This window comes from Ochotona princeps, chromosome 32 (genome assembly GCF_030435755.1).
Source record: "Ochotona princeps isolate mOchPri1 chromosome 32, mOchPri1.hap1, whole genome shotgun sequence".
Lineage (NCBI taxonomy): Eukaryota > Metazoa > Chordata > Mammalia > Lagomorpha > Ochotonidae > Ochotona > Ochotona princeps.
In genome coordinates this window covers 511677-538203 of record NC_080863.1, presented here as the reverse complement: position 1 = coordinate 538203, position 26527 = coordinate 511677, and the positions used below count along the sequence as shown (strand labels likewise).

The following is a 26527-nucleotide window of genomic DNA, read 5'->3' as shown; positions in this document are numbered from 1 at the left end:
TTGCAGCCAAGTTGTCAAGATCCCTCGCGCCACCCCCGGTCTGGCACTGCCAGCAGACGCTCACATCATCTATTAATTGCTGTTTGCAGACGCCCATACATCACACATTCATTTTTATCTTTAGTAAACAATAAGTGGGACGAGCGCGCTCGCGTCTGTTTGTTTGTGTAAGGCTATCAAAAGAAGTCGGAGAGGAGGCTGTGGCCCAGATCCTGACCCTGATTGTATGAATAAGTAAGCAGGATGCAAGTGATTGGGTTAGATGCTGCGAAGATTTTTTTTTCAAGTTAGGAAGAGGGTAAAAAAGACAGACTGGGGGGTGGTGGTGGTGCTTGTGGGAGGGGGAGAAGGCCAACCGTGCATCCCCCAGATCCTCACACTTGCGTCTCCTGGCTTCGCTGGCTCCTGCAGGCGTGCAAAGGGCTGGCGGCGTAGAGATGCCTGCCTCCCATCCCTTTGCTCGGTCTCCCCTTTCAGTTCCGAAGTGCTGATGTGCGGAGCGGATTCCTCTTCCCGGAGCGGCGGCGGCTCGCGCTCGGCCGCGGGGTCCTGGCAGCGGAGCGGGAGCCGGAGCTCTGGGCGCAGCTGAGCCCGCGCCGGGCGCGGCCGTGGCAAGTTGGGACCTCGAGCAGGACGCCCCCGGGGTGGGCGGCGAGTTTGCCCAAAGGCGTCCGTCCCCGCCTCCCGGGAGACGGGCTCCTTTACCTGCCCTCCGCCCACCCGCGGGCCGCTGGCCAACTTCCCCCTGCGAGGGAGGCTAACAGCCAGCGCTTGCCCTCTCCTTCCCGTCCAGCCGGCATCCGCATGTCTCCGGACACCTGAACACTAGCGACCTGCCGAGGAACGTTCCTGGTGGCGAGGAGGTGGGGGGCAGCAAGAGCCCCGGTCCCCGCACTGTCCCCAGCCCGCCCCGACCCCGCACGTCCCCGGAGGCCGGCTGGGCTCAGGGTCCCATCCCCTCCTTTCCCTCCGGCTGTGGCGGCGGCGGCGGAGGAGGATGGGGTTGGCAATGCCTCCCCAGAGGAGGATGCTCCTGTGGCTGCTGTCCTCCGGGATCGTTTTTTCCTACGGGCAGCCGTGGGTCTGCGCTGGCCTGGATTACGATTACACTCTGGCTGGGAGCGAAGAGGACCAAACCGAGACGATAGATTACAAGGACCCTTGCAAAGCCGGTAAGTGCTCCTCGGGTCGGGCCAGCGGCACGCCGGGCTGGGGGAGTGGGTGGCACGGAGGGTGCCGCCTTTCCGACGGGGGTGAGGCCGTGGGAGCTCACCTGTTTCCTCCCCTCCGCCTCGCCCTCCCCACCGAGGGGGGCGTCCCGCGTCGCCCTGGAGTTGCGAGCTGCGGGATGGGGTGCCAACTGCCGGCCCCCTGCTTGGCGCGGTACCGCGTCCAGGAGTTACTTGCTCCCCTCCCTCCGCCAGCAAAAACGAAACAAGTCAGGAAGACAGCTGGCTACCCGGGCTCGGAAACCCCTGCGTTCCGCGGGCTCTCGGCACCTCCTCTTTGTTCCAGGGTGGGGTTCCCGGCGGAGAACCCGCCGGGCAGGACCCCCACCCCCAAATGCTAGGGAACCGTTGGCGCTGCCACCTGGGGGCACCGCGCTACTCCCTCCTTTGCCAGGAATTCCGAGAGTGAGTTCCAGACTCCACCAGCGCGAAGGCAACCTCGGAGGAACTCCCTTCTAGATGGGCTATTTGTCCATTTAAAAGAAAGCCAAAGTAGGAATTTGTTCCCAAGCTAGCTTCCCCGTTCACTTGCGTCCTCCCGCCCCAGGAACCGCAGAGGGCCTCCGCAGCTGCTCCTCGCCTGGCGGGCTCCCCCGGCGGCGCCCCGGCTCTGCCCCCTCCCCGGCGCACAGCTGGCGCCTCTGCGCGCCTCTCCGCGCCTCTCCTTGCGCGCGGGGCGGTGCTTGCCTCCCGGCGCCCCGGGCCCGGCCCCACGCGCGCCGCGTCCCGCCACCACGTGAGCGAGCGCTGCCCGGCCGCGGGACCCGCTCGCCGCTGGGCTCCCGGAGGCTGCTGAGCGGGGACTCCCAGCTAACTTTGGAAAGAAGGTTCTGGGGGTTGCGTGGCAGACTTGGTCGAGGTGTTCGCGGGGCGAAGGGCACGTGGTGTCCTCATGTCTAGAGGTGTGGGCTTTGGCGAAGCTTCCAGGAAGGGATGGGGAAGGGATGGGCAGATGGTCCTCCCGTTGCTCATGGAGGTTGTTAACGCGTGACTGGCATTTCTTTCGCTCCGTGTTGAGTTGACCTTACTCAGCCTTTCCTGGTCCTGGGGGGAGGAGGCGCATGGACAAGTGGAGGGGAAATGTTGCCTGTTTCCTGGTTGATTTCCCCCTCTGATGATACCCTGCGCTGACGAGGAGGTTATGTGTATTTTGGTTCAGTTAGCGGATCTTGCTTGGCGCATATTGTCATGGCAGATATTTAATCAGAACTCAAAGGAGGTTAGGAACTCGCCAGGCTGGAGCTCAGAATTGCGATGTAATTCAATGTTGCTTTAAAGTCTCCGCCTCTCTCAGACCTAAGGGGCTGATTCCCTACCCACGTTCCTGGGGTCCTGCTTTGCAGTTTGGGTAAGGGGCGTGTTCCGCTAAGCTTGAGTGACTGGTGACATACTGCTAACAATGTGTTGAGGGACACTTGTAACTCAGGGAGGAGGAAATGCGGTCCATTGTTTTGGAAGAACCCCCAGGAAACCATCTGTTCTGATGTGTGAAAGAGTCACCCCACCAGCCAGCAGTGTGAAATGTTTGCGGCAGGTGTATTTACACATAGTCCCGTTTACTTTCGGAAGGAAATAAACACCTAGGGCAAGCCTGAAAAAGGAATCCTCTCTCTGCATTTCTGCTTCTGGCGTCTGTGATGCCCTTTCTATTTGAAAGCGGCTGTTGGAATGCTAGCCAGAATGAAAGGGGCCCGTTATGGCTCTCATCTCGTCTTTCTCCATTTCTGACTGTTCTTTGTGACAAGAGAAAGGGCTGGCCCAAGGAGATGGAGATTCCTGGGAATGTACTTTAGTGGAAATGTAAGGTGGTAATTTGCTGTCTAGGTGAAAGACGGGTAGAAAGTCAGTGCCTCCCATTTGCTACTGGAAAAGACAAAAACAATTTGAAGTAACGGGTGTGTGGGGGGGAGAAGCTAAGTAATACTCTGAAATAGCAAGGCTGAAGCTAAGCAAGGTCACATCTTGACAGTATTTTCCATACACTCCAAATAGCTAAATTTATGATTACTTTCGTGAGACGAGGATGTAACCTTTGACATTTCCAGGGCTCCACCTGGAAATCTCAAAGTCAGCAGAGTTAAATCCATCGAATATGCCAAGAGGCCTTAAAACGCCTTGTCGATATAAGATTCCTCAACATCATGAAATAGTATCCATCTGTTTAGTCATGGCGAGTTAGGCAGTCATAAGTCAGATTTGTTCATAGCTATAAAGTGATCACTCAGATCTTTCAGAACAAGTATGTAACTCTTAAAATGCGGTGCTTTTCAAACAACCAAAATGTAATATATGCAGGACGGAACACAAGAATTACCTTACTAAAACACAAAATGTGCATTTCTTTGGTCAGTCACCAAAAAAGGAAGTAAAAGCCTTGAATACAAGAATTAACACACAGAGTCGTTTGGTAACTTGGTACAATTTAACAGTGTCAACATGAGGAGACAGCTTACTAGAGTGGGCTGGAAAATTGACAGAGTCATCAGTTGAATAGAAACTATTAAAAGTTGTTGCAAGTTTTTTTATTAAAAAGATCTATTTTTAAATCAGATATATTTTCAGATATTATCAGCACATTGATATATATATATTTCAAAAGCATTGCTACTTTAACAGAACATTAGATTCTAAGTCCAATTCTAATTCAGTATGCATTTACTATCAATGTTGAAGTTTTAGAAAATGCTGTGAGCAATACATTAAGGACTGTAGTCAATATTGTCATACACAAATCTTTTTAAAAAAGATTTTATTTTAGTTTTATTGGAAAGTCAGATATACAGAGAGGAGGAGGAGAGACAGAGAGGAAGATCTTCCATCCAATGATTCACTCCCCAAGCGGCCCCAGTGGCTGGAGCTGAGCCAATCCAAAGCCAGGAGCCAGGAACTTCCTCCGGGTCTCCCACGCAGGTGCAGGGTCCCAAAGCCCTGGTCCATCCTCAACTGCTTTCCCAGGCCACAAGCAGGGAGCTGAATGGGAAGCAGGGCTGCTGGGATTAGAACCAGCGTGTATATGGGATCCCGGCCGTGCAAGGCGAGGACCTTAACCGCTATGCCCTCGCACTGGGCCCATCATACACAAATCTTGTAAGATTTACTTCTTCGAAACCTTGCTCACCCCTCCCCAATGTATTTACACCTGTAAATATTTTGTCTTAACCTCCCCTTTCCAGTCTGTAGAGTGGAACAGCCATTCTTCTGTAAGAGTGTTTTACAAACTCTCTCTTTAGCCAGAAAACTCTCTTCCTTCAGAACCTCCTTCACATTTTCACTCTTGGGAACTTTTATTTATTGGGTGATTTCCTTCACTTACATTTTGGAATAATCTGTTAAAAATCTTCTAGTTAAGGCATTTTCTAAATAACAGAACATAAAATTTCAAGCTCAGTTACTTTTTTAAAAAAAGATTTATTTATTTTATTACAAAGTCAGATATACAGAGAGAAGGAGAGACAGAGAGGAAGATCTTCCATCCGATGATTCACTCCCCAAGTGAGCCGCAACGGGCCAATCCGAAGCTGGGAACCAGGAACCTCTTCCGGGTCTCCCACGCGGGTGCAGGGTCCCAATGCATTGGGCCGTCCTCGACTGCTTTCCCAGGCCACAAGCAGGGAGCTGGATGGGAAGTGGAGCTGCCGGGATTAGAACTGGCGCCCATATGGGATCCCGGGGCATTCAAGGCGAGGACTTTAGCTGCTAGGCCACGCCGCTGGGCCCAAGCTCAGTTACTTTTAAATAGTCTTGAGTTATTTGTCATGTATGGATAGTTTATGGAAGCATTGGCTAACAAACCCAAATATTCTTTTCCGTAGAATTTAGATGCTAAGATTCCTTAGGTTTAGTTTTGGAAACATCGATGTCATTTACATTACCCAGTTTATACTTAGCAGAGATAAAAAAATGCATGAGACAAGCACAGCTACCATTTTAAATCATTTTCTTATCCAAAAAATTCTAAAAGCTAGTTCATTGTACTTAGTACCCAGAACACAATTAATATTATATCTTCATTGGAATTGTTTCTTCCTAGGTCAAAATTGCACCTTTTGATTTTCAAATAACTGGCCAGTCCAGTATTTCCTGATCAGCAAACACAGGCATAAATCCATGTTATTAATTTTGAACATTTTTAAATTTGTTCTTTTGTCCTTTATTTTTAAAATTAGTTTAAAGCAGATTGCCTACTAACGATTACATAAGCTTTGTGAAGAAACACACGTTTGGTTAACACAATTTTTATAAACTGCCTTGGGATGACAGCAAAAGTAAAACTTGCGGAAATGGAACTTCTTTTCTCTCATTTTCTTTTAATTTTATAAAACATCTTTGGCAGGAATCTTTTTCTTTCATAGATTTAAATTTTCTGCATATAGCAAGAACACCTTGGGAGGCTGGGAGAATAGAGCTGTGATCACTGGACCTGTTGAACCAAGTTTCAAAACAAGTTTGGCAAGTTGCAAAGCAATTTCTGAAGTCAGTGATCTCTACAGCTCCGAATGGGATGAAACTGATGTCCAGTCACAGTGAACCAGACTCTCAAGGCTTCATGCTCTCCAGGTCCAAGCAGGAAGAAATCCCCTGAAGTCCAGTGTCAGTCATAGCAGAAACTGGAGTAGAGTAACCAAGGAAATGTTACCTTTGGATTGTCATGCATGCGATTGCTGCTCACCGAAGACTTGGTTAGATCTCAAACTGAATTTAAACCTAGTACCTTCCGCTCAGTCAGCACCTCAGGCCAGCGCAGCCTAGTCAGTGGTCCAGTTGAGGTACATGCTCAAGCAGTTACGGAACAGCCTCCAGGAATGATTGTGGGCCAGGGGCAGATGTATCGCAGCCAGGAAATCCTCTCAGGATTGTGATCCATGGCGGAACAAGCAGAACAATTCCCCCAGAAGTTGGAGGCAAAGCTTTGGAACCCTCAACTTGGCTCCACTTGGGGAACATGTAAAAAGCCAGTCACTGACACCAGCATGGTTGAAGAAAGTGGCTATTTATTACAAAGAACTGAGCAAGGATCTGGGCGGCTGTTAATTCATTTATGCATTCCCCGAGAAGTTGGAGGTGCAGGCTGGTACAGATTGAAACTGGAATGAGAGGGGCATGATCAGCTGGTCTGCATTGCTGCTTGGTCGTTTGTGAGTGTGCTGTGATAGGTCGGTGATGCTGTGTTCTTTGGGAGTTTGTGATGATCAGCAGGGCTCTTGTTGGTCTGGGGTGGCAGTGCTGTTCTGCTCAGACCTGGAATTCCGCTTCACAAATCACTGCAGGACAACACTGGCCATCTGGTTTCTTATCTGTTGGAGAAGCAAATGACTCCTTGGGTCTGGTGACTGGTTCCTCTGAGGTCAGCTGGATGGCTGTTCACTCAGTGAAGCCCTTTTCATAATGGGCATGGAATAACACCTTGGACTGGGTCCTGTTTTTACATTATGAGGGTTCAGTTTCAGTAGTTAAGTATTTATGTTATTGCCTGTTTGAATTAAGTATTCGTAGTCAATAGCTTTATGATGACCTGACATCTGGATCATGATCAAGTATCCCTAAGGTCATATTGCCTGGTGCCTTTGTAGCATTTATGTTGTGTTTCGCTTTCATGTGCTCTGTGATGCTAACAGAGAATAGAGCTAGCTTCGAAGGCATCCCTCAGAACACATTCTCACCGTTAAGCAATATGTGTCTGTATCATTGGGCAGAGGTCACCATCTGTAAAAACTCCAGGGAACAACACAATGAATAAGTAAGAAACAGTCAAATGGGCCAAGACCCATATAAGAAATGACATCTTGAGGTTCCATAAGCATCGCTTGTCCAGGGGTTGTATTCATGATGAATGCCACATTCACATACTTAATCTTTTCACTTTTAAAATATGTCATCTGTTTTCTTCTGATATTCTTTTAACCTTATGCATTTTGTTATAGATTGAACTTATTATCGTCTTGGTACACACAAGGAGATTGAGACCCTAAAATGTTCCAGGGGTGGGGCTGTCATCACAGCAGGCACACAGTGAGAACTTTAATCATGATTTCTGTATTCCTGATGCTTTTCTTGTAATAGATCCTTTAGATAGGCCCTCCAGTTGGCACCAATATAATGAGATTGGCAGCTGAAGAGGTGATGTTTGTACTATGGGCACCTATTGTAGTTTAGCTGTGGATTGTCACTTCTGGATTTTTAAAATTAAAATTTGAAAAAATTTGAAATTTTTAAAAAGTTTGCATTTAAAAATTATTTCAAAAAATTGAAATACCTTTCAATTGCTTGGAGAATAGAATAATTGCTATTCTTGGGGAACTGCTCCCTGAATTTCAGTTTTTATAAAAAAATATACATATGTATATATACACCCTAGTTATATGTGAAACAAATGAAGGTACATACCCCTAACTATAGGCGCTTTAGGGAAATATTTTAGTGCTAAGTTGTATAGGGATTCTAAGTACAAAAATGTTGATGACAGCTTTTCTGTATTGACTAATGCCAGGGTTGGGTTGGGTGGGTAGAATTCAGTCACCAGTTTCCCTGTGGACACATGCTTTGATATTTACAGTGGTAATATGTTGAGTTGATTAGCCTTCAGATTTTCTCTTGGGATATTCATTGAATTTATAACTATGAACCCCATAAAAGGTGTCAAGAGTATCCCTTCAAATGTATATGATTTGGAAGAATAGTAAATGATGGGTAATGCCCTTAGAACACAATATACTGTGTGGATGCATTTAAACAATGTTGTCTTTTTCAATTCTGACTTGTCTAAAAGTCCTCTGAAAGTTTAAAAGCTCTAGGGAAAAAGTGAGTCCAAGAAACTTCTTTGAGGGCCAGTCTGCTTTCCTAAGAGTAGAATGTCTGGCACATTTAAAATATATACTGTGTGTGATATTGACTAAATTACAATTCCTTGGAAGAAAACATATTTTCTTTGAGTAAATGATCATGTTTTCTGGGAGGAGGAATTCCTGCTCGTACTTGTTTTCTGACAAGTAAGCACAAGATCTGGTAAAACAGGCTCCTTCTCATTGCTGTTGCTTTTCAAAGCCTGAGAACTAGGGGGAATTTTTATTTCACGTATATGAAGGGGCTTGCAAGAGTTTAAGAAAAAAAGAAGAGAAGAGATTACTATGGTGCAAATATCTTGAAATCCACACATAGTTTTTTTTTCCATAATGCTCATTTTTTTCATAAGCTTTTGGAAGAGCCCATTTGTGAATAGATTGCAAAATATTTCTGCGCCAAAATGGAGTATCATTTACTTCTATTTCCAGAAACACGTTAAAGTAACCTCATATTTTGTAGCCTAAGAAGGGAAACATTCTATACCTGGACAAGGGTTACAATAATTGGGATTTACAATCGGGAAAGAGTAACAGAAAATAGTGACCCACACTAGGGACCTTGTGTTGCCTGATTTCTGCTGGAAAGATTTGGAAGCACTCTTGTGGGTTGACTAGTGACCAAGAGTTGATACACAGAAAGATGGTGTTGATTATAGGATACATCCATCCCCAGTCTGTTCCATGATTACATATTTGGAATAGTAACAGACCTCTATCATATGTAACAGAACTCGGAAGTGGAATGAGACTTCATATGCAACACTGTTTGGGGATGGCATTGTGGGGCAGCGAGTAAAACCACTGCCTGTAGCATCTATATCCCACGTAGGTGCTGACTTGAGTCTCACTGCTTCATTTTCAATTTAGCTCTGTGTTAATATGTCTGGGAAACCAGTACAGGATGGCCTAAATATTAGGGTCCCTGCACTCACATGAGCAACCCAGAAGAAGCTCCTGCCTCCTGGCTTCAGTCTGGTTCAGCTCCAGCCATTGCAGCCATTCGGGGAGTGAAACAGTAGATGGACAATGTGTTTCTCTTTCTTTTGCTCTTTCTCTGTATCTTTCAGACAGATAAGTCTTTTCTTCTTCTTCTTTTTGGAAAAAAAAGACTGTATGCAGAAAAAAAAACAAGTATTCTCTCATTTCTTACATATACATACATATACACAATTTTTTATGTGAAAGGTAAAGTGATTTGGAGGGAGGGACAGAGAGAGATCTTACATCCTCTGGTTCACTCTCTAAAGCCTGCAACATCCAAGTCTAGGTCAGGCTGAAGAGCCAGGAACTCTGTCTGGGTGCCCCTCATAGGTATGCGGGCCCAAGCAAGTGGGCCATCCTCTGCTCCGTGCAGATGCATCTGCAGGGGATAGTTGACAGTTTGTGGCTACCTGGCCCTCTGCAGGGGGCTAGCTGACAGTGCAGGAGGGACCTGGGCCAGCCCTCTGCAAGGGGGTAGCTGACAGTCAGTGCAGGAGGGACCTGGGCTGGCCCTCTGCTGGGGGCTGGTTGGGAGGGTCTGGCCAGCCCTCTGCAGGGGCTGCCTGCACTATAAGCTCTGGGTTGACCTGATATGCTGTAATATCAGCCCGCCTCACCTTAATGTTGAACCTCACTTGCGGTTAACTATTTTAAGATGACTTGCCTAATGCCACTTCATGCTGGACACAGAATTTGTGTCCAAAACTCTGAACTTTTTCTTAAAAAAAAAAAGCAGTTGAAAATACAAATATATAAAGTAATATATACAAGTATGTAATATTTCAAACATAACAAAACAGAATAACAGTGTGATAAAACAGTAGTTATTCTTGGAAAATATGTAAAGGATGTTACTGGAAATAACCCTTGACCATCTCTCATGTGTCAGGTAACACAGAAAATGCTTGGGTGGGTAGTGGGCTCACAAATATCCACCTCTCAAAAAAATTAATACTTAGTTAATTAAATTTTAATGGTTTAAATTGTCATACTGCCTTTCTATTCTCTCCCTCTTTGTCTCTCTCTAATACAAAGTGGTTTTTGTTTTTGCAAATTTGAACTGGTTTTAGAAATTAGGGTTTCAACAATGCAACATAATGATGTTTTGAATAAGATTTTGGAGTGTGAGGGTCATGGTTCTGATACTAACACCCTCACATAATCACATAATAATATTTTGGCTAATTATTTAATTCTTTATTGCTTCAATTTTCTGATCTATAAAATGGAGATGGTATTGTGGAGGTGTTACAATAAAAGTTAAAATCTGAAAGCGTATTTATTCTCATACATTTGAAAGGCACAAAGTTACGCTGAGAGACAGATACACATAAAAAGATGTATAGATTGTTTCTGGAAAGGTGCACAACAGGCAGAGCTACCTGAGGTCAAGGCCATGGCTCCAGAACTTGGTGGGTTATCCCTGTAAAGGGCAGGGACTCAACTATGTGAACTAATTCCTCTCAGGGGCCACATGAACAGGGGCTAGAATCAGAAGCTGACGTTGAAACCTAGGCACTTGATGACGGCTGCGACCACCCAAACCACCCCCAATAGCTGCGTCAGGTATGTGCCTCTGTTACAGGAGTTCAATTCATGTGAGATACACATCCCTTTTTCAGAAACTTAAAATTTTCATTTTTTCCATGCATTATAACATAAATACAGACGTTGCAGAGGGTTGTTTTAAACCATAGCTGCTTTTTTTTGTGGGAAGATTCTTTTTATAAAAATACTTTTTGAATAGTGGTCTTTTCCCATTGCCATACATAACATGCACTTACATCTTAAGTCCATGAAGTCTTGTTGTAGAGAAAATAAAATACCCCAGTAGATTTGTTTTTGTAAAAAGATATCCTGTGTAACCAATGTGACCATTTTCTATAAGTTGCTGTTTTGATTGTTTGCTCCCACGCCTAGAGCACTCAGCATCCATGGCCACATTTCAGTTCCCATTCACTAATGTGTAAATGGAATCTTGGCTCTGTAGCCTTTCAGCACTCCGGTTCAGGTTTCTGGCCATCTGGCTTGACGTGAGCTTCCACACTCACTATTCCATGTTTGCACAGAACTCAGTTTAAACCCATGGCTCCAAGGTACAAAAGTTAATTCATTAAATACTTACTGAACATCAACTACAAATGAAACATGGGCTAATCCTGGGGTTACAGAAGCATGGAATAAGATGCAATAGTTGATGTGATTTAATCTTTAGCATTTTAAAGTAGATGTGAGTTGATGAATAAATAATTGCTTGTTAGTAACCACATAGTTGTGTGCTAAAGTAATTTCAATGTAACATTTGAAAATAGTATTAAAAATTATGACATTGAGAATATATGTTCTTAAAAACCTTCCTGGAATTTTCTTTATCCCTATGTGAAGAATAAAGCTTTGTGGGTCATACCAACATGTGTAAGTAAGAAGTAGAGTGCGTTATTTAGCAGTATGCTGGGGTAATATGCAACTAATTCATATCTATGCCATTATTTGGAAGCAGTCTATGGACAATAATGATTTGTATTTACTTAATCTCTCAAGTATCATTTTAATGTTTCAGGTGAGTTATCATAGTTTCTCCTAATTTTTCTTTTACCTAATGCACACATTTTTTTTTTTTTTGGTTTTGTTTTCTACGCTGTATCCTTGGATACGTTTAAAGTTGTGTTCACTTTTTCTTTGCTGATCAGTAGAAACAGAACAAATGATAATTAGATGAAAACCTGGCTTTTTACTTGAAGTAGTCTACTGTGGTTTTGGAAAGCAAATATTCAGTTTTGCTTTTCTTCAATGGCCTGGTGACTGAGAGACGAACCGGACAGGTAGTAGAGACCATGCTACTGCATGCCTGAAACACCGAAGACCATCAGATTTCCTTGGGCCTCCTCCCAAGCCCTAATGTGTCCTGATCCTGAAACTGCAAGACCAATCTACTCCCTGGTCATTTACGCTGGGCCTCTTCTGGTCACTTCAGCTCTCGCATTCAAGGTTCCAGCACGATTTTGGAAACCAGCTGGCTGCAGCTACAATAGTGCCTGAAATTCCCTGACTCATCTTTGCCAAGTTTAGTCTTGAAAACAGTTTGTGCCTAATTTGCCATCAGTCATTTTCTGACATCAGTCCATCATTTAAAACAAACTTAACAAAGGAAGTCGAAGCAGGCAGATGTGGCCTGGTTGAGGAAGGCAGGTGTGACCTTGGTGGATACTGGAGCCTGTCAGTGCCACATTCCCATCAGAACTGAAGGTCGCACACTAGGATTTCTTTCATAGGAAAGATGTTAATATTCTGGGGGACCTGGACATGGCCAGGAGTGGAGTGGTCAATGTATTTCTAATTGTCTTCATAAAACTCAACCTTCAGTTCGTCCCAGACGTCTGGTAAAGAACTGATTGTTTTGTGGAGTTATTTTATGTTTAACATAGTATTTGTTTCTTCATGGAAGCTAAAATGTCCTCCTTCTCCCCCCCCCCCCGCCCCCCCGCCAAAAAAGAAACATTTCCACAGCAAGTTTCATTTTTGAGGCTTTTGTAGTAGTGCAGCATTAGATCAATAAAAAAAGAGTAATATCACTCTAGGCAGTGTGCATTAATGAAGAGCGTTGAATGCGGTGTAGGAGACCTCACTGCAAATCTTATCCCATGTATGAAGGATTCTAATACCTTGATAAACCTACAGCACTTCTGAGTCCTTTCATTTGTAATGTGGTATAGTAATACCTCATCTATAAAATATCTAAAGGTTAAATGCATATGGTCTTAGTAGATTGTTAGGCAACATAGACGTTAATTAATGTGGCCAATGTCTTGCACTTGAGATATTTCAGGAGTGTCTGGAGAAATATAACAAATGTATTATATTCCTGAAATCTTTGAACATCTGCCAGATGTCTCAATGAAAGTGAGAGAAAGTTTCTAAGGCAATGGTATACGTTGTATATATATTTTCTCCTTGGAACAAACATGGTGTAAGATCTTAGAATCAAATAAGTTGAAAGACAAGGGAGTAAAAAGTTCATGGATTTTGGGAAGGGATGCCAACTGGTTTGGTTTTGGCAAGAAATGGTTCTGGAAGATACAGTACAAGGATCTTACATACTCAGGATGTGAACTTGATTCTCTTGAAAGTGAGAAAGAGCATTACCTAAAGGTTAAAGCAGTCAAACAGCTTGGCTGCGGTCACGTTTTAAAGACACGAAACTGTGAAGGCTTGTCTTTTAGATGACGGAGAAAGAAATGCGCAATTGGAGCAGCGAGGTGGTTGTATTATATGAGCCCAAGCAGTGGTTATGTGTTTGTATTTGGTAGTTACGGTACAGAAAAAAAAAAGGCTGGATTGAAGAGACCACCAGTGAACTAGAGGGCCTTAGGGTGAAAGTCAAGACAGTTACAACCAAGAGCAGAGTCATGGTGGACGATTCCTTGGCTCCAGGGTTTAGTGCCTTTGTAGACACTGATAGAGACGAGCCAGGTACATGTTTGGATTTGTAAAGTGGATGAATTTCATGTTGAGTCACACACAATTCCTGATCTCTACGTCACAAGCTGCCTCCTGTTGCTGTGTGGGAACATTTTTGTTATATTTGGACTTTTGGTATTTGTTAACTTGGAAATTAGTCAGGTCTCATTGTTTAGATTTTGACTGGAATTAAATTGAATCTTTGGGTTAATCAGGAAAGGATTACTTTTATGATATTTAGCTTTTAGTCCATGAATATGGTATACAAATGCATTTGTTTAGCATTCTTCAATACTGTTTGATACATTTTAAATATTTTACTTGTAGCATTTTTACAGGTTTTGGTAGGTTTCTTAATATGTTTTGTAATTTTATGACATGAAATATCTTTAAATATTTTTTGTAATCATTTGCAGACATGTATTTGATGTTGATAGTCCTTACTTATGTAACATTGTTTCAGCATTAGTATTTTATTATCATATCTTGCAGGTAGGCAATTAGATCATCTGGAAACAAACATCGAATTCTGTTTCTTCCTTTTCAATCATGTACTTTTAATTTAACTTCATCACTATGCTGACAGTCTTTCAGTGTTGAATAGAAAGTATGACCAAAGCTAGCTTGTTCTGTTCTTAATTACAAGAGGAGTGCTTTCAATTACTTGTCAATTATGGAATTGAGTGTCTTTAAAAAATAGGTACCTTTTATCAAATTAAAGAATTTTGCTTTCAGTGCTATAACTATCCTTATTTAGCTTCTACATCTAGTGAATTAGAATGTGATTAACCAATATTAACCCATTTTTACATTCTGACATAAAAACATTTATGTGTAATCTGGTTTTCTTATATTGATGATCTTAGCTTAATTTATTTTACTATCATATTTTAGTATTATAGTCACATAAGCCTTTTAAATACTCTTAAGTAATCTGTGGGGGATTAGAATTGTTTATTGAATTTGAAAGGATTTTTTTTCTTTTTTGCTTTTGATAGGTGTCTCAAAGTACTAACAGATCAGGACTTTAAATTGAGCACTTGACAGTGTTGGACCACAAAATAGGAATATTATAATAGAAATTTAAAAATATAAATCTCATTTGGGAATCATAGTTTCTTATGATATATCAAAGGATAATGACATTCATTCCTCTACTTAATTTCAAGTTTCTTTTTTGACAAGCAGTTTTTGTGGCTTTTAAGTAAGTACCTTGGATTGTATAAATTTTTCACTCCTAGAAGTCCTAAATTTAGGAATATTATATTTTTGAGGGTTATGTATTCAGAGCTCCCAGATTGCGTGGGTCTCTGTCCTTTGGGGCGCACGGTACAGTGGACTCCAGCAGTCGTGCCAGCCATGCTCGACTGTCGCCCTTGGTTGAACGTTGCCCTCAGTCTCTGCTTGTCGCTCTGGATTCCTTCCTTTTCTCACCCATCATTCCTTTTTCTCCTCTGCCATCTATTGATACGTTTTGAAAATATTTTATCTAATAGTTTTAGTGATTCCAGAAACAGAATGTTCAACTCAGATATTCATCTCACTACCGATTGGTGTTTTTATTTGAGAAAATTGTCGAGGCTAAGTAAATAAACACCCAGAAGGTGTGTGATCTGACACAGCACAGTTGAATCATTTGATAATTCATGGGGCATCAGATAGGATACTGACAAGAGTTTTGGTGAAAATTCATTGCTAGATTAACTACTGCTCTGGTTCCTTTCAACAAAATTGAGGGAAAAAAGAAAGGTCCAAATGACCCAACTACTTTGCTTTCCTGTTTGCAGGAAGTTTGTGCTCCTTTCTTGGCCTTTCATACATTTCTGTTTTCATGGAAATGAAATCTGGTTACAATCAGTGTCAAATACAACTTTGGCATATTGTAATCAAGAATGGTGCTTTGGAAATAGTTAGGATTGGGGCTGAAGGAGCAAGAGAGTATATACGTGTATTAAAGTAACCACAGCTGTGAATCTGTTTAGGAAAGCACCATCAGTCTCTTCTCTGTCACAATCCACAGTCACTGCAGGTGTCCAGTGGGGTAGGTTAAGGGATTATCTTACAGGATTGGTTGTTCTTTTGTTTAACATTTTGCTGATTTAAGATATCTGCATGATAGATGTATAGATAGTAGAGAGTACTCCCAATCAGTGGTTCATTCCCCAGATGTCGTGAACAGATGAGGCTGGACTGTGGCTTCAGCCCCGAACTGGAAACACCGTCCCGATCTCCCCATGGGTTGCAGCAGCTTAGCTGCTTGAAGCACACTCTTCCTTGGTTCCCCTTAGCAGAAGTCAGGAACCAAGCACTTTCATGTGGCATGCAGGCTGCTGTTTCATCAGACTAAACTTTCTCCCGTGTTCAGCTTTTCGGTATTTAGTAATGCCACAACTTGTTTCCAGAATAGCAATAGTTTTTCCAAACAGTATAGCTGAGAATTCAATAAGCTGAGCCTCAATGCTTGTTTTTATAAGTAAAAGTGTTTAGAAACAAATTTTACTGGAACAAAACTGTACCCATTCTCTCACGTATTATCACTGGCTGCTTTTATGCTACCACGGAAGAGTTCAGTTGTTGTGGTTACAAGGGATCTAGTACATGCAGTCAAAAGCCTAAAAAAATTTTTTTTCTGGACCCTTTAGGAAAGTATTTTCTAACACATTAGTCATAGCAGATATTGACATATACCTGACACTGTGTGCTGGCTTCTTGCTATGTGGTAAATAAAAAATCCAATATTCATAGTAGCCTTATGAGGTGGGTGATGTTACAACGCCTGTTTAGCAGATAGGGAAACTGAGGCACAGAGAAATTAAGTCGTTTTCCTACATTACGGAGTTAGAAGTGTCGGTGCTGGGATTCAGACCAGGATTGCTTGCCTCCAAAGCCTGAGCTCTTAGCAGCTCTCTCATGCGGCTGCTCTAATGGAAGCAGGGTGGAGGAGAAGCAGAATATTCTTCAAACATCAACGTATTACAGAACTTACGGTAGACATCTAACCAGTTTAGGTGAAAATCTGGGTGATATTGAATTTCCAGAAAGTAGATATGTTTAATTAACTTTAGGTTAATTATCGTCTTCCTGCTCACCCTGAAACAGTGTGACTAGCCGATCTTTCATGTGGTTGTATTCACCGTCAGTTGATTGCCTGTTTTCTGTTCAGCCTGTGTCTGTATGTGATGATCTCCATGGCAGACGGCTGAGACCCTTCCTCCAGCATCTCCGGTTCCCCGTTTGTCTTGTTGTGTTTTGTTCAGCGTCATGCTATGGAATGGTGCCAATAAAGAATCAGGCTCAGTTCCCAAGTTTCTGTCTCCTAGCTCTGAGTTCCCCTTAAACCTGTTTTCTATTTTCTGCATCGCTGTGATAGAGTCAGTAAACATTTGTTTCTGTAATTGTTTGCAACTAAAACATGTGAAACAAAACAGGAGATTCTGACAGCTTGCTTATTTTTGTGGAAACCATTTTAGTTTGGATGTTTTGACATATATGTATATAGATATATGTCAAATATATGTATCAGTAGTTTCAAAAATGCTTGAAAAATTTAACTGATAATCTGATAACTATTTATCCTTATGATGATTATACTTATGACCAGATTACACATATGTGATATGCAGTAATATTTATGAATATGATACTGTCAAATTTTCTTGAGACCATCATGCCTATAGCTTCATCCATTTTTGAACTTAAACCATACTATTTATTTCTTTTTAGTGTTGTAATAAATATTTCCTTCACTATGGGAAGCATGAACTTTTTAAAGGCATGATATGTTGAATCAGTCCCTGCTCATTGCATTGAAATAACCATATCAGTTATAAAAAGGTGTGTGTTTCCTGTGACTGGCGCCTGTGGACTATGTGAAGAACTACCACACACATGCATGTATATATATATATATGAATTCAAACAGACCTCTTGAGCTATCTTGAGGGATAAAACCTGTGTCTAAACATGACGTTCATTGCTGCTTCACATACACAGAGCCTAAAGGTGATTTTATGCAGTATTTGTAATGCGAGTGGATTTTGGCTACCACCTGTCACATGAGATTAGGTGTGGAGTTTTCCACTCAAGGCATCTTCTTGTCATTCAAAAAGTTCCACATTTTGAAACGCTTTTGAGTTAGGAATGTCTTAAAATAAACTGCATTGGAATTTTCTTTAAAGGCAGAAGGATGAGGAGGGGAGGGTTAAGAAAGAAAGCATGCCAAAGCAAGAGGGGCAGTCAGCTCCTCGGAGAGGGTCCTCTTCCAGCTGAGGAGGGCTTGGCTTTGTTGCCGAGTGAAAGCTTGTGGTTAGGACTGAATGCCTTTGATGGCGGAGTGGTGTGATGAACTACAGTTTCTCTTCCTTTGCCAGGTCCTTCACTGCCTGAAGCAGGATGACTTTTTTTTGGACAGATCTATGGCATTTATGGATATTTCATTCTACTTTCTATTCATATTCACACATGTGTATGGTCTTTCTTGATTAATATATTCCGTTGAAAGTATGGAAGTGAAGGTAACTTCTTTAGAAAAGGTCAATGATAGATTCTCTTGCTATCTTTGGAAACAAACAAAAAGTAGCCTAGTTCTGATATTTGACCAGCAAACATGCTGATATGGGATTCCCAGGGCTGCTGTGTGACCTAGTAAATTCAACTGTTACTTAGCAAAGCCACAAGGCTGAGATTTGAATATCTGTGTGGTTCACACTATGCTTTATCCTTTAAAGGTAACATGGTTTTTGTTTGTTTGATATTTCCACAAGGCATGAGCTACTTACAAAGCCCACTTATTCAAGGTTGAGTTCATCTCCTAATTTTGTTGTCTTAAGCAAAACAGTTTTGTTTTCTTAGATTTTGACATTGATCACTACATTTTCAGTATCCTCTCCTAGAATTCCAAATACAAGAATGGTAGAATTGTACAACTCATAATACAAAAAATGTAGAACTTGAATTTAGTAGTTAAAATTTTAATCATTTAGCTTAACAAAAATTGAAATGGAAAGCTGCTACTTATTAAGAGAATAAATATATTGGTATTAATTATTGATATACCTTCATACCAATGAAAGTAATAGCTGTGAAATTATTGGACTAATATATCCTATGTGCTCAATTTACATATGTAATAATAGTGTGGTAACTAATGCATACATAATAATAGTGTATCATTTGAAGGAAGAACTGTCAGGATTGTATTTATTTAGGTTGAGTACTTATGTAATACTTCATTTGTTCATTACTTGAAATTTCCTTCTTTAAAGTGTGATCTTTCATAGTTTTCAGAAGAAGTGTACGGTACAGAATCAGCAATGGCAGGGCTGGGAAGACGTGTCGAAATCATCTGAAACTGTAGAATTGGGCGTGGATCGATGTAGTGTATTCTAGGCTTTCATCTTCCCCTCTTGTGCTGGTGGGATTGGTTCTGAGTGCAAAGTACAGGTGGCCAATGGTGGTGCTGTCTTAGTGCCTCCTGAAGGGCATGCTTAAAACGCTCACCCTGGGACACGCCTATGCTTCTTCACTTCCAGAATGACCACTGCTCTGAGCAGTGTGGGACAATGCCTGGACCACCCCAGCCCTGGACAGTCAAGAAACACCTGCACTTCTCATGAACTGGCACCCACATGGGAACCCAGCACATGCAAAGCAAGGACCCTAGCCACTAGGTCACCGTGCCTGGCCCTATGCATATTATACATACATATATATTTAAGAATTTTTCACAAAATTTTTGAAGATTCCTGGTAGGCATGGATTTCAATATTTTTTTCCAGTAAGAATGAACTTGTCACTTCATTTTGCATGAACTTAGGAAGTACTCTTAAATAAGTGTTACTGATTTTTGAAAATGAGAAATATGCACACACACATACACGCACGTGTGCGGCTGAAATCCATAGGATATTTATGACAGCAGAATATTTTTGACTACAACTTTGGTTATCATTGCATATCCTGGACAGATCTCCATTGGCCTGCCTCCCCTCTCCTCTGAACTGTTGTCACTCTCTTTCTTGCTCTATACCCCTACTTCAGCTCTTCCCATATTCTGAGGTAGTAGGTTTTTCTATTTGTGTCCCCTGACGTGAAGTTTTATACCATTTGGCCACTTCCTTATCAGTATTTTATCACTTAGTTTCCTGGCAGGTTTCATATGGAACATTTTTTGACATCTTTCACTTGATGCTTTATTGTTAGACAAGATTAAGTTCTAAGTTGCTGGACCAGAAAAAGGAGAGCCGTATTTGGTTCCCAGAGAGTCATGGAGCCCTGGGTGGTGTTGACAGGTGTGTAAGGTCACACTTGAGCTGAGACTGTCTGTGGTTTGAAACACTTTGGCTGTGTCTGTCAGACCATTCGCAATTTAAAATAATGCCTTGAGGCCACATCAACACGTGTTTAGCGTGAAATAACTCAGGCGAGAGAAAACCATAGAAGAGCAGTGCCCGAAGAGGAGAGTCAATGGAATTTGAGAAAAATATGTGAAAACCTGGAATGCATAAAGAGGGTAACATTACAAGGTGACTTTCTTTCCAGTTATTTGAGACTCAGATATGGGTGTGTGTGTGGGTTGGGGGAAAGCCACTGAGAGAGACCAAGCCTCATCTGTGAGTTCACACCCCGAATGCCTGCAAAGCTAGCCTGGGCCAGGCCGAAGGTGGGAGCTAGGAACTCCAGCCGTGTTCCCACTCGGGTGGCAGAAACTACCCAGGGGAGCCATTACGGCCGCCTCCTAGGATCTCTACTGGCAAATATCTGGATTTAGCAGCTGGAACCTGAAATTGAAGCTTAGTACTCTGAAGTGAAAATTGGATGCCTTAACTGGTATCATAACTACTAGACCAAATGCTCCTACTGAAGGTAAATTTCAGATTGACAAAGAGGGGGAAGGCCAGTGGATAGTAAGGAAAGAAACAGAAAAATGCATATTGCCAAGGTTTCAGAAAAGCTGGCTGTGGCTGTGGAACCCAGGGAAGCAAGCAGTGCCCAACACTTGCTGCATGGAGACACTGGGAAGGGGGCAGAGCCAAGAGGAACTGCGTTCTAGGAGTGCAGGAATTCATTGAACTTGACATTCACACTTTAAACATTATCCACTTCAGAGCAATATCATTTTGAAACTATTTGAACTTATTAGCATCAATACTCCGAGTATTTGTTATCGGTTTGTTTTGGGAAATCTGTGGTTTCCCTTCCTGCCTGGGCTTGTGTGTTGGAGTGATCATTGATCAGAAGAGAATGGATCAGTCTCCCAGACTGACAATTCATCACTAGCTTCTACATGTCTTTGAACGAATTATAAAAGCATACCCTTTCTAAACCAAAGATTTATAGTAAGACACTATTCTTTTCAGGCTTTGGTTGGCATTGGGATTGAGCTGAGTGGACAGCTGTGCTTGGCACTCAGGAACATTTACACATAAATAAATGTTGCACATAAATAAATTCTGCCGCCCTAGTGAACACATCACAGTTTTTGCCAGCAGTTGATGATGCTTTTGGAATCATTTAGTCTCCAACATATAGTACATTCTCTTCAGTCTTATTTTTAAAAATTGTGGACTTCTAGAATTAAAGAGACTTTCAACAATTTTTGTCAAATTTCAGAGCTTCAAATATTTTCTCATATAATGTTATTAGAAAAGTGAATCTGGATTGTAAGGATTTTTTTTATGGTAATCAACCAGATTTTAGGGTAGAAAAATAATGAAATTTAGGTGAAAGCTAAAAATTGTACATGTTCTTATGTGGTGAAGGTTTGGTGACAATCATGGAGACTTGTCATCGCATATTTTCAGACCATTGAGAACCTATGGATTGAAATAGAAATAAGACACCAAATATGTCTGTATCTCTGTATCTAACTAGCTAACTGGCTAACACTTATTTGTCAGCTCTGTCTATCTTCAATGCATAACTTTGGGCTTTAAGTTGTTCCTGAGGAGATAGGCCTCTTCCAGGTCTCCCACGTAGGTGCAGCGACCCAAGGCTTGGGCCGTCCTTGGCTGCTTTCCCAGGCCACAAACAGGGAGCTGGATGGGAAGGGGGGCAGGCAGGACTGGAGCCATAGGTACACTTAAGAGATCCCCGTGCCTACAAGGTGAGGATTTAGCTACTGGACCACAGCATCTGCCCCACTAGATTCAATTCCTGACTCTAGCTTCTGATCCACACTTCTCATTCAGACCCTGGAAGACAATAGCAACGGACCCTGCCACTAGGTGTCTGCCACCCGTGTGGAGAAGTGGGCGAAGTTCTTGCTTCTGGATGTGATAATGCAGGCATTTGGGGAGTGTCCCAGGAGACTTGAAGACTTTCTTGTTCCCCTTTCCTCCTCTTCTTCTTCCTTTCTCTCTTAAATAAAAACAATGAAAAAGAAACAAAGCTTGAATTCCTACATTCTCAATAGAAGTCTCTGCATACCATGAAAAATGAAAATGGTTTTGGAATATACGTATAGTAAAATTAGTAAAAGGATATTTGTTTCTTAGTTTTGATTGAAGAATTTCCAAAAAGCTTGTGGAAAATGCCTATTATGAAACAATGAACAAATTTTTAGGAAATTTTTTTGCATTAAAATGAACAGTTTCTCTTCCATGTTCCATGAACTTTCTGAAAGTTCTAAATTCATCATGATTCATATGTTTGGTACTCAAAAAAGAACTTTAGATAAGTTTAAACACTAAAACCAAAGTAAAGATTGTTAAGATGTCACTAGAATTTCATGGCATGTTGTTCTTTAGAATTGAGAGTTTCGGTATTTGGGTGTTTTTTTTCTTTTCTCTCTAGCTCTTGCATGAGTAGCCACAGGCCTAGTAACAACACTGCTGTTTTTAATAAAATGGATTAAGAAAAATGTAAGAGGATTAACCGCTCCAGGTTCTGGCTTCTTTGCTTCATGTGAGTGTGGGCTGCAGCCAGGGTACTCTACATGTTGATTAATTGGTGCTTTGCTTGGAGTTATGGAGAAGATTAGCTCCTTTGAGATTGTTCAACTGGAGCTGTCATTTCCAACTAGGAGCAGTTGGCTGCCGCCTCCGCTGACTTTGGAGAGCACATAGAAATGTCTGGTGACATTTTTCTTTGCACAGTTCAGGGTGACAATTGGTTGTCCATGGTGTTTAGTAAGCAGAGACCAGAGACACCACCCAGCACGTTAGGAAATGCAGCAAACAGCACAGATGTACCCAGCCAGAGCAGCAGTAGTGCCGAGGGTGAGCAAACCTGGCTGCTTGGCTTTTCCAAGTTTCTGTTCACTTCTTTCTTTTTTCGTTCTGACCACACAGATAAGTGTGTGTTGCTTACTACAGAAATCAGAAAGCACCCTCCTGCGTGTACTAGCTAGCATCTCTACAGTATCCTTTCCCCAGGAAAGGAAGTCGGGCCATGCACTGTCACTGCATGATCACACACAGACCACCTTTCATTTCTTCCTTTCTCCAATTCAGAATTAAACAAGGTTTCTTTTACCTCAGTGAAATTCAAATGATTCCACTTGATGGGAGTACTGGCTGTCTGGAGCTCTGCTGTGCGTGCTGGTGGGGGACATGGCACAGAAGGCAGAGTGCTTAGCTTCTGAGCGTGGGGATCTAGCTGGGGAGACAGATGAGTAGACAAGTGACCCCGAACTGCCAATGAACATTTCCAGTGGACACGTGATCCAAGTTCTATGGTAGACTGTGGGAGGCAGCTACTGTGATGAGGAGGGTTGGAATCCCCGGAGAGGAGGAAAGAAGAGAGAAGAGTGGAGGAGAGGGGAGGGGAGGGGAGAAGGAAGGATAGAACAAGGGAGGGCAGAGCAGAAGATGGTGGAGGATGTGAGGAAAGGAGAAGGATGGAGGGGGCTGGGAGGAGAGAAGCAGAAAGGGGAAGGAGAGAGGCGGGAAGGGAGCTGAAGGAGGACGAGGCACAAGGGGAGAATCTAATCTATTTTTTGGTGGGGGTGGCAGGGTAGGGAGGAAGGATTCCCCAGCAGGAGAGGAAGGGTCCGAGGCAGCAGCAGTAAGGAAAGCGGCCAGAATGCTGGAATAGTCTGGTGTGCTCACTGGTTTTGGAGCACAGCAGTTGCTGAGTCAAAATGCTTCTCTGGAGAAAAGTTGAGTTTTTCTGGGAAGCACAATGTTTTCAACCTTCTTTTTTATTCTCCTGATCTCATACGCATTAGATAGTTGTAATCTTGAAGTGTAACTGTATCCTGTATCCTTCATCAAGAGTATTTTTTTCTTTTACCTTGGAAAAACAAGTTATTGACTAGTTTTTAAGAAAAAATAAAACAAAAGGATTTTCAATGAGAGAGAATGAATGAATGAGGAGAGCTTCCACTGGCTGGTCCACTCTGCACTGACCTGCAGTGGTCAGAGCGGCACCCAGAAAGCTGGCAGCTCAGTTTCTGAGCCATCAGCATGGCTGCCTGGGTCAGCATTAGTAGGAAGCTGAATGCAGGAAGTAGGGCCAGTCCCAAGTGTAGGCATTCTGACAATGTGGCCTGTAGCCCTCAACCACTAGGCAGATACACACCCTCCTGCCCCCTAATGTAACAGAAAAACAAACTCTATTTCACTGTTGCCTGAAAATGCAGACGATTTCTTCAGAACAGGACAAAATGTAGTGTTACGAAATGTGGGCTACCCCCTAGCGCTTGCTCTCACACTGCAGCCATTCACTCGTCTCCAGTGCATGCAGCACATGCACAGACAGCTTTAAACACAGTCCGGGATTCCTTCAGGCCCTGTCTGTCCTGCTACACCTGCCTTAACTTGTACCTCAGGTGCTGACTCACAGTTAATGCTAGGATGTGTAAGGCAGAAAAGTCAGATACAAGAAATCCAACTTCTAAAAACTTAAGTCCCCGATTCCCTCCCCTGATGCCCCTTCAGTTCCCTCGGAGTAATTTGGAATTTTAATAACGCCCTCGGGGCATGGGTTTAGGTAATTAAAACTGCTGATTTGATTGACGTCCAGGTGACTCAAACGCAGAAGCACCATCCCGTTCAACAAGCACAGCGAAATAGTGGCCATGGAGCCAAGGCCTCGGGGAGGGCAACGTGAAGTACTGTTGATTTCTGGTTCTGCTTTAAACAGGTGCTCCGAGTGGTCTAAGAGCCCATCACTCCCAAGTTCCTTTTATGGTTGTGAAAGACAGAGAATCCTCCCTCTATGTCACAAAAGACACTGTGAATACTTTGAGGGCAATACATCTCTGTGAAGACATGGTTGAATGTTCCCTGCGCAAGTCTGATTTTTCTCAGGAGCAAGGAGTTGAAGTGGTATGACTCTGTTCCCTCCCTTTGGACAGATCCAGATAGAAAAAGAAGTTATGCACTGGATCTCTCAGTAACTTGGTGAAAGTTCAAAAAATCTGCCTTGTGCTTCCAGCCAAGCAGCTGACTTTCTGCGACAAGTTATTTCTTGATGTCTGAACTTCACTTTCTAGAAATAAATCCAGTGGTCCCTGCTACTCACTGCTTAGGATGTATGAAGTAACGTCTGCTGAATATGTGAGAATGAAACGGTTGTCGGACACCAAAAACAGATTTTTCCGCTCCTGTTATCAGTTCATTGTCTATATGATGAAATTTGAAGTGGTCTCATATTTGGCAACCTTTTTGTTTTCTCTTTCTACCAGAAAGTACCGTTTATGACTAACCATTCATGACGAATTTGTCACAACCTTCCTTAACCCAGTAAACATCCCAGAAAAAGACCAGACTTGGCTGGAGTTGAATCAAACAGCTTTACTAATTTGCCACTAAATTAAGCCAGTATGTCTTAATCTGAATTAAGGTAAGGAGGAGTGTTCAGAAATACAGATTTGGGTGTATTCTCCCTGAAATCTCTAGGGGTCAGCTGACTCCACAAGCTTCGCTAGTTTCCATGGAGTATGTATGGGTTAGCAATGGTAGTGGACATAGGACCATCATGAAGAATTAATGAATTAACATTGGCAAGTGTGATGTATGAGAATTTAAAATATATTGAGTTCGTAAAGACATCTTGTTATGCCAAAGGTGATAAGCTTATCTTATTTCATTGTCCGTAATATTCTGAGCAATTAGTCACTGCTACTTTAGCACAAGCCTGGACCAAGTGTCACTGAAACAGAGTCACATTTATTCTTGGATGGGTTAGTCTGCTTTTACTTAACAGTGGCAGATCTCAGTGGTTGCAACAGGATTTGTGGCTCACAAATCTAAAATGCAATATTTGTGACTTGGCTTTTTATAGGAAAAGTTTGCAGACCTCCGAGTTAAAGAATTTTCGTTTTAAAAGCAAAATTAATTTCTGCAGAATAGATCTTTTCTTTCAGGGTGGCTATTCACAAGACAAATAAAATTCTTCTCTTTTGAAAAAGTGGTAACCCCAAATTCTTTTCTCTCTCTCTTATTTGCTTTACAATACTTGAGAAAGTCATTTAAAATGCAATTGTTAAATTTATAAACCAAAGGAATGTTGCTTTTAATACATATCTGTAAGGACTCCAGCTTGTGCTGTGCCCCTAAATATGTTATTGGCTGTGTTGGGGGAAATGAATAAACAATGACATTAACCAGTGCTTGTGGAATTCTCTTTTTGTGTCAGGCACTGTTTTTAGTGTTTTTATTTTCTTTCAGCATTAGTAACTTGCAGTAGAGAAATTATTATTTTGGGTTTTTTGTTTGTGTTTTCAATGCAGTTGAAGAATGCAATTTGCAAGAAAGACAACTAATACACTATCATCTATATTTTATTTCATGATTTTTATTGATAGAAATAGATAGTTTGATTTCTTGGAATCAGAAAGCCAAAGCATTGCCTGTATTATATGACTTGATTATTGAGAAAGATAGAGAATGGCTTTAATACGATAGAAGGGTGTTCCAAATAGTAATTTGATCTTTTTTTCTTTGGTTTCTAAGGTTAATTGATTTTTTTTTTCAAGATTCCCTCATGTTCAATAAATTTTTAAGTTCTATTTCTTTTGGTTTCATTTATCTCCTCCTCTAAGGTTAAAACATGAAGTTGGAGATTTCCATGACT

At 42.2% G+C, this 26527-nt stretch overlaps 1 protein-coding gene across 1 annotated transcript in view; it reads left to right on the top strand.

The window, feature by feature from the left end:
- Nucleotides 1-379: 379 nt before the first annotated feature.
- TLL1 (tolloid like 1) overlaps nt 380-26527 on the top strand; it is a 107383-nt gene continuing 81235 nt past the window's right edge. The window contains exon 1 of the mRNA XM_058657471.1: nt 380-1172. Within this exon, the coding sequence (XP_058513454.1) occupies nt 998-1172 (175 nt within the window). The 5' untranslated portion in view covers nt 380-997. The remainder of the gene's footprint in view (nt 1173-26527) is intronic.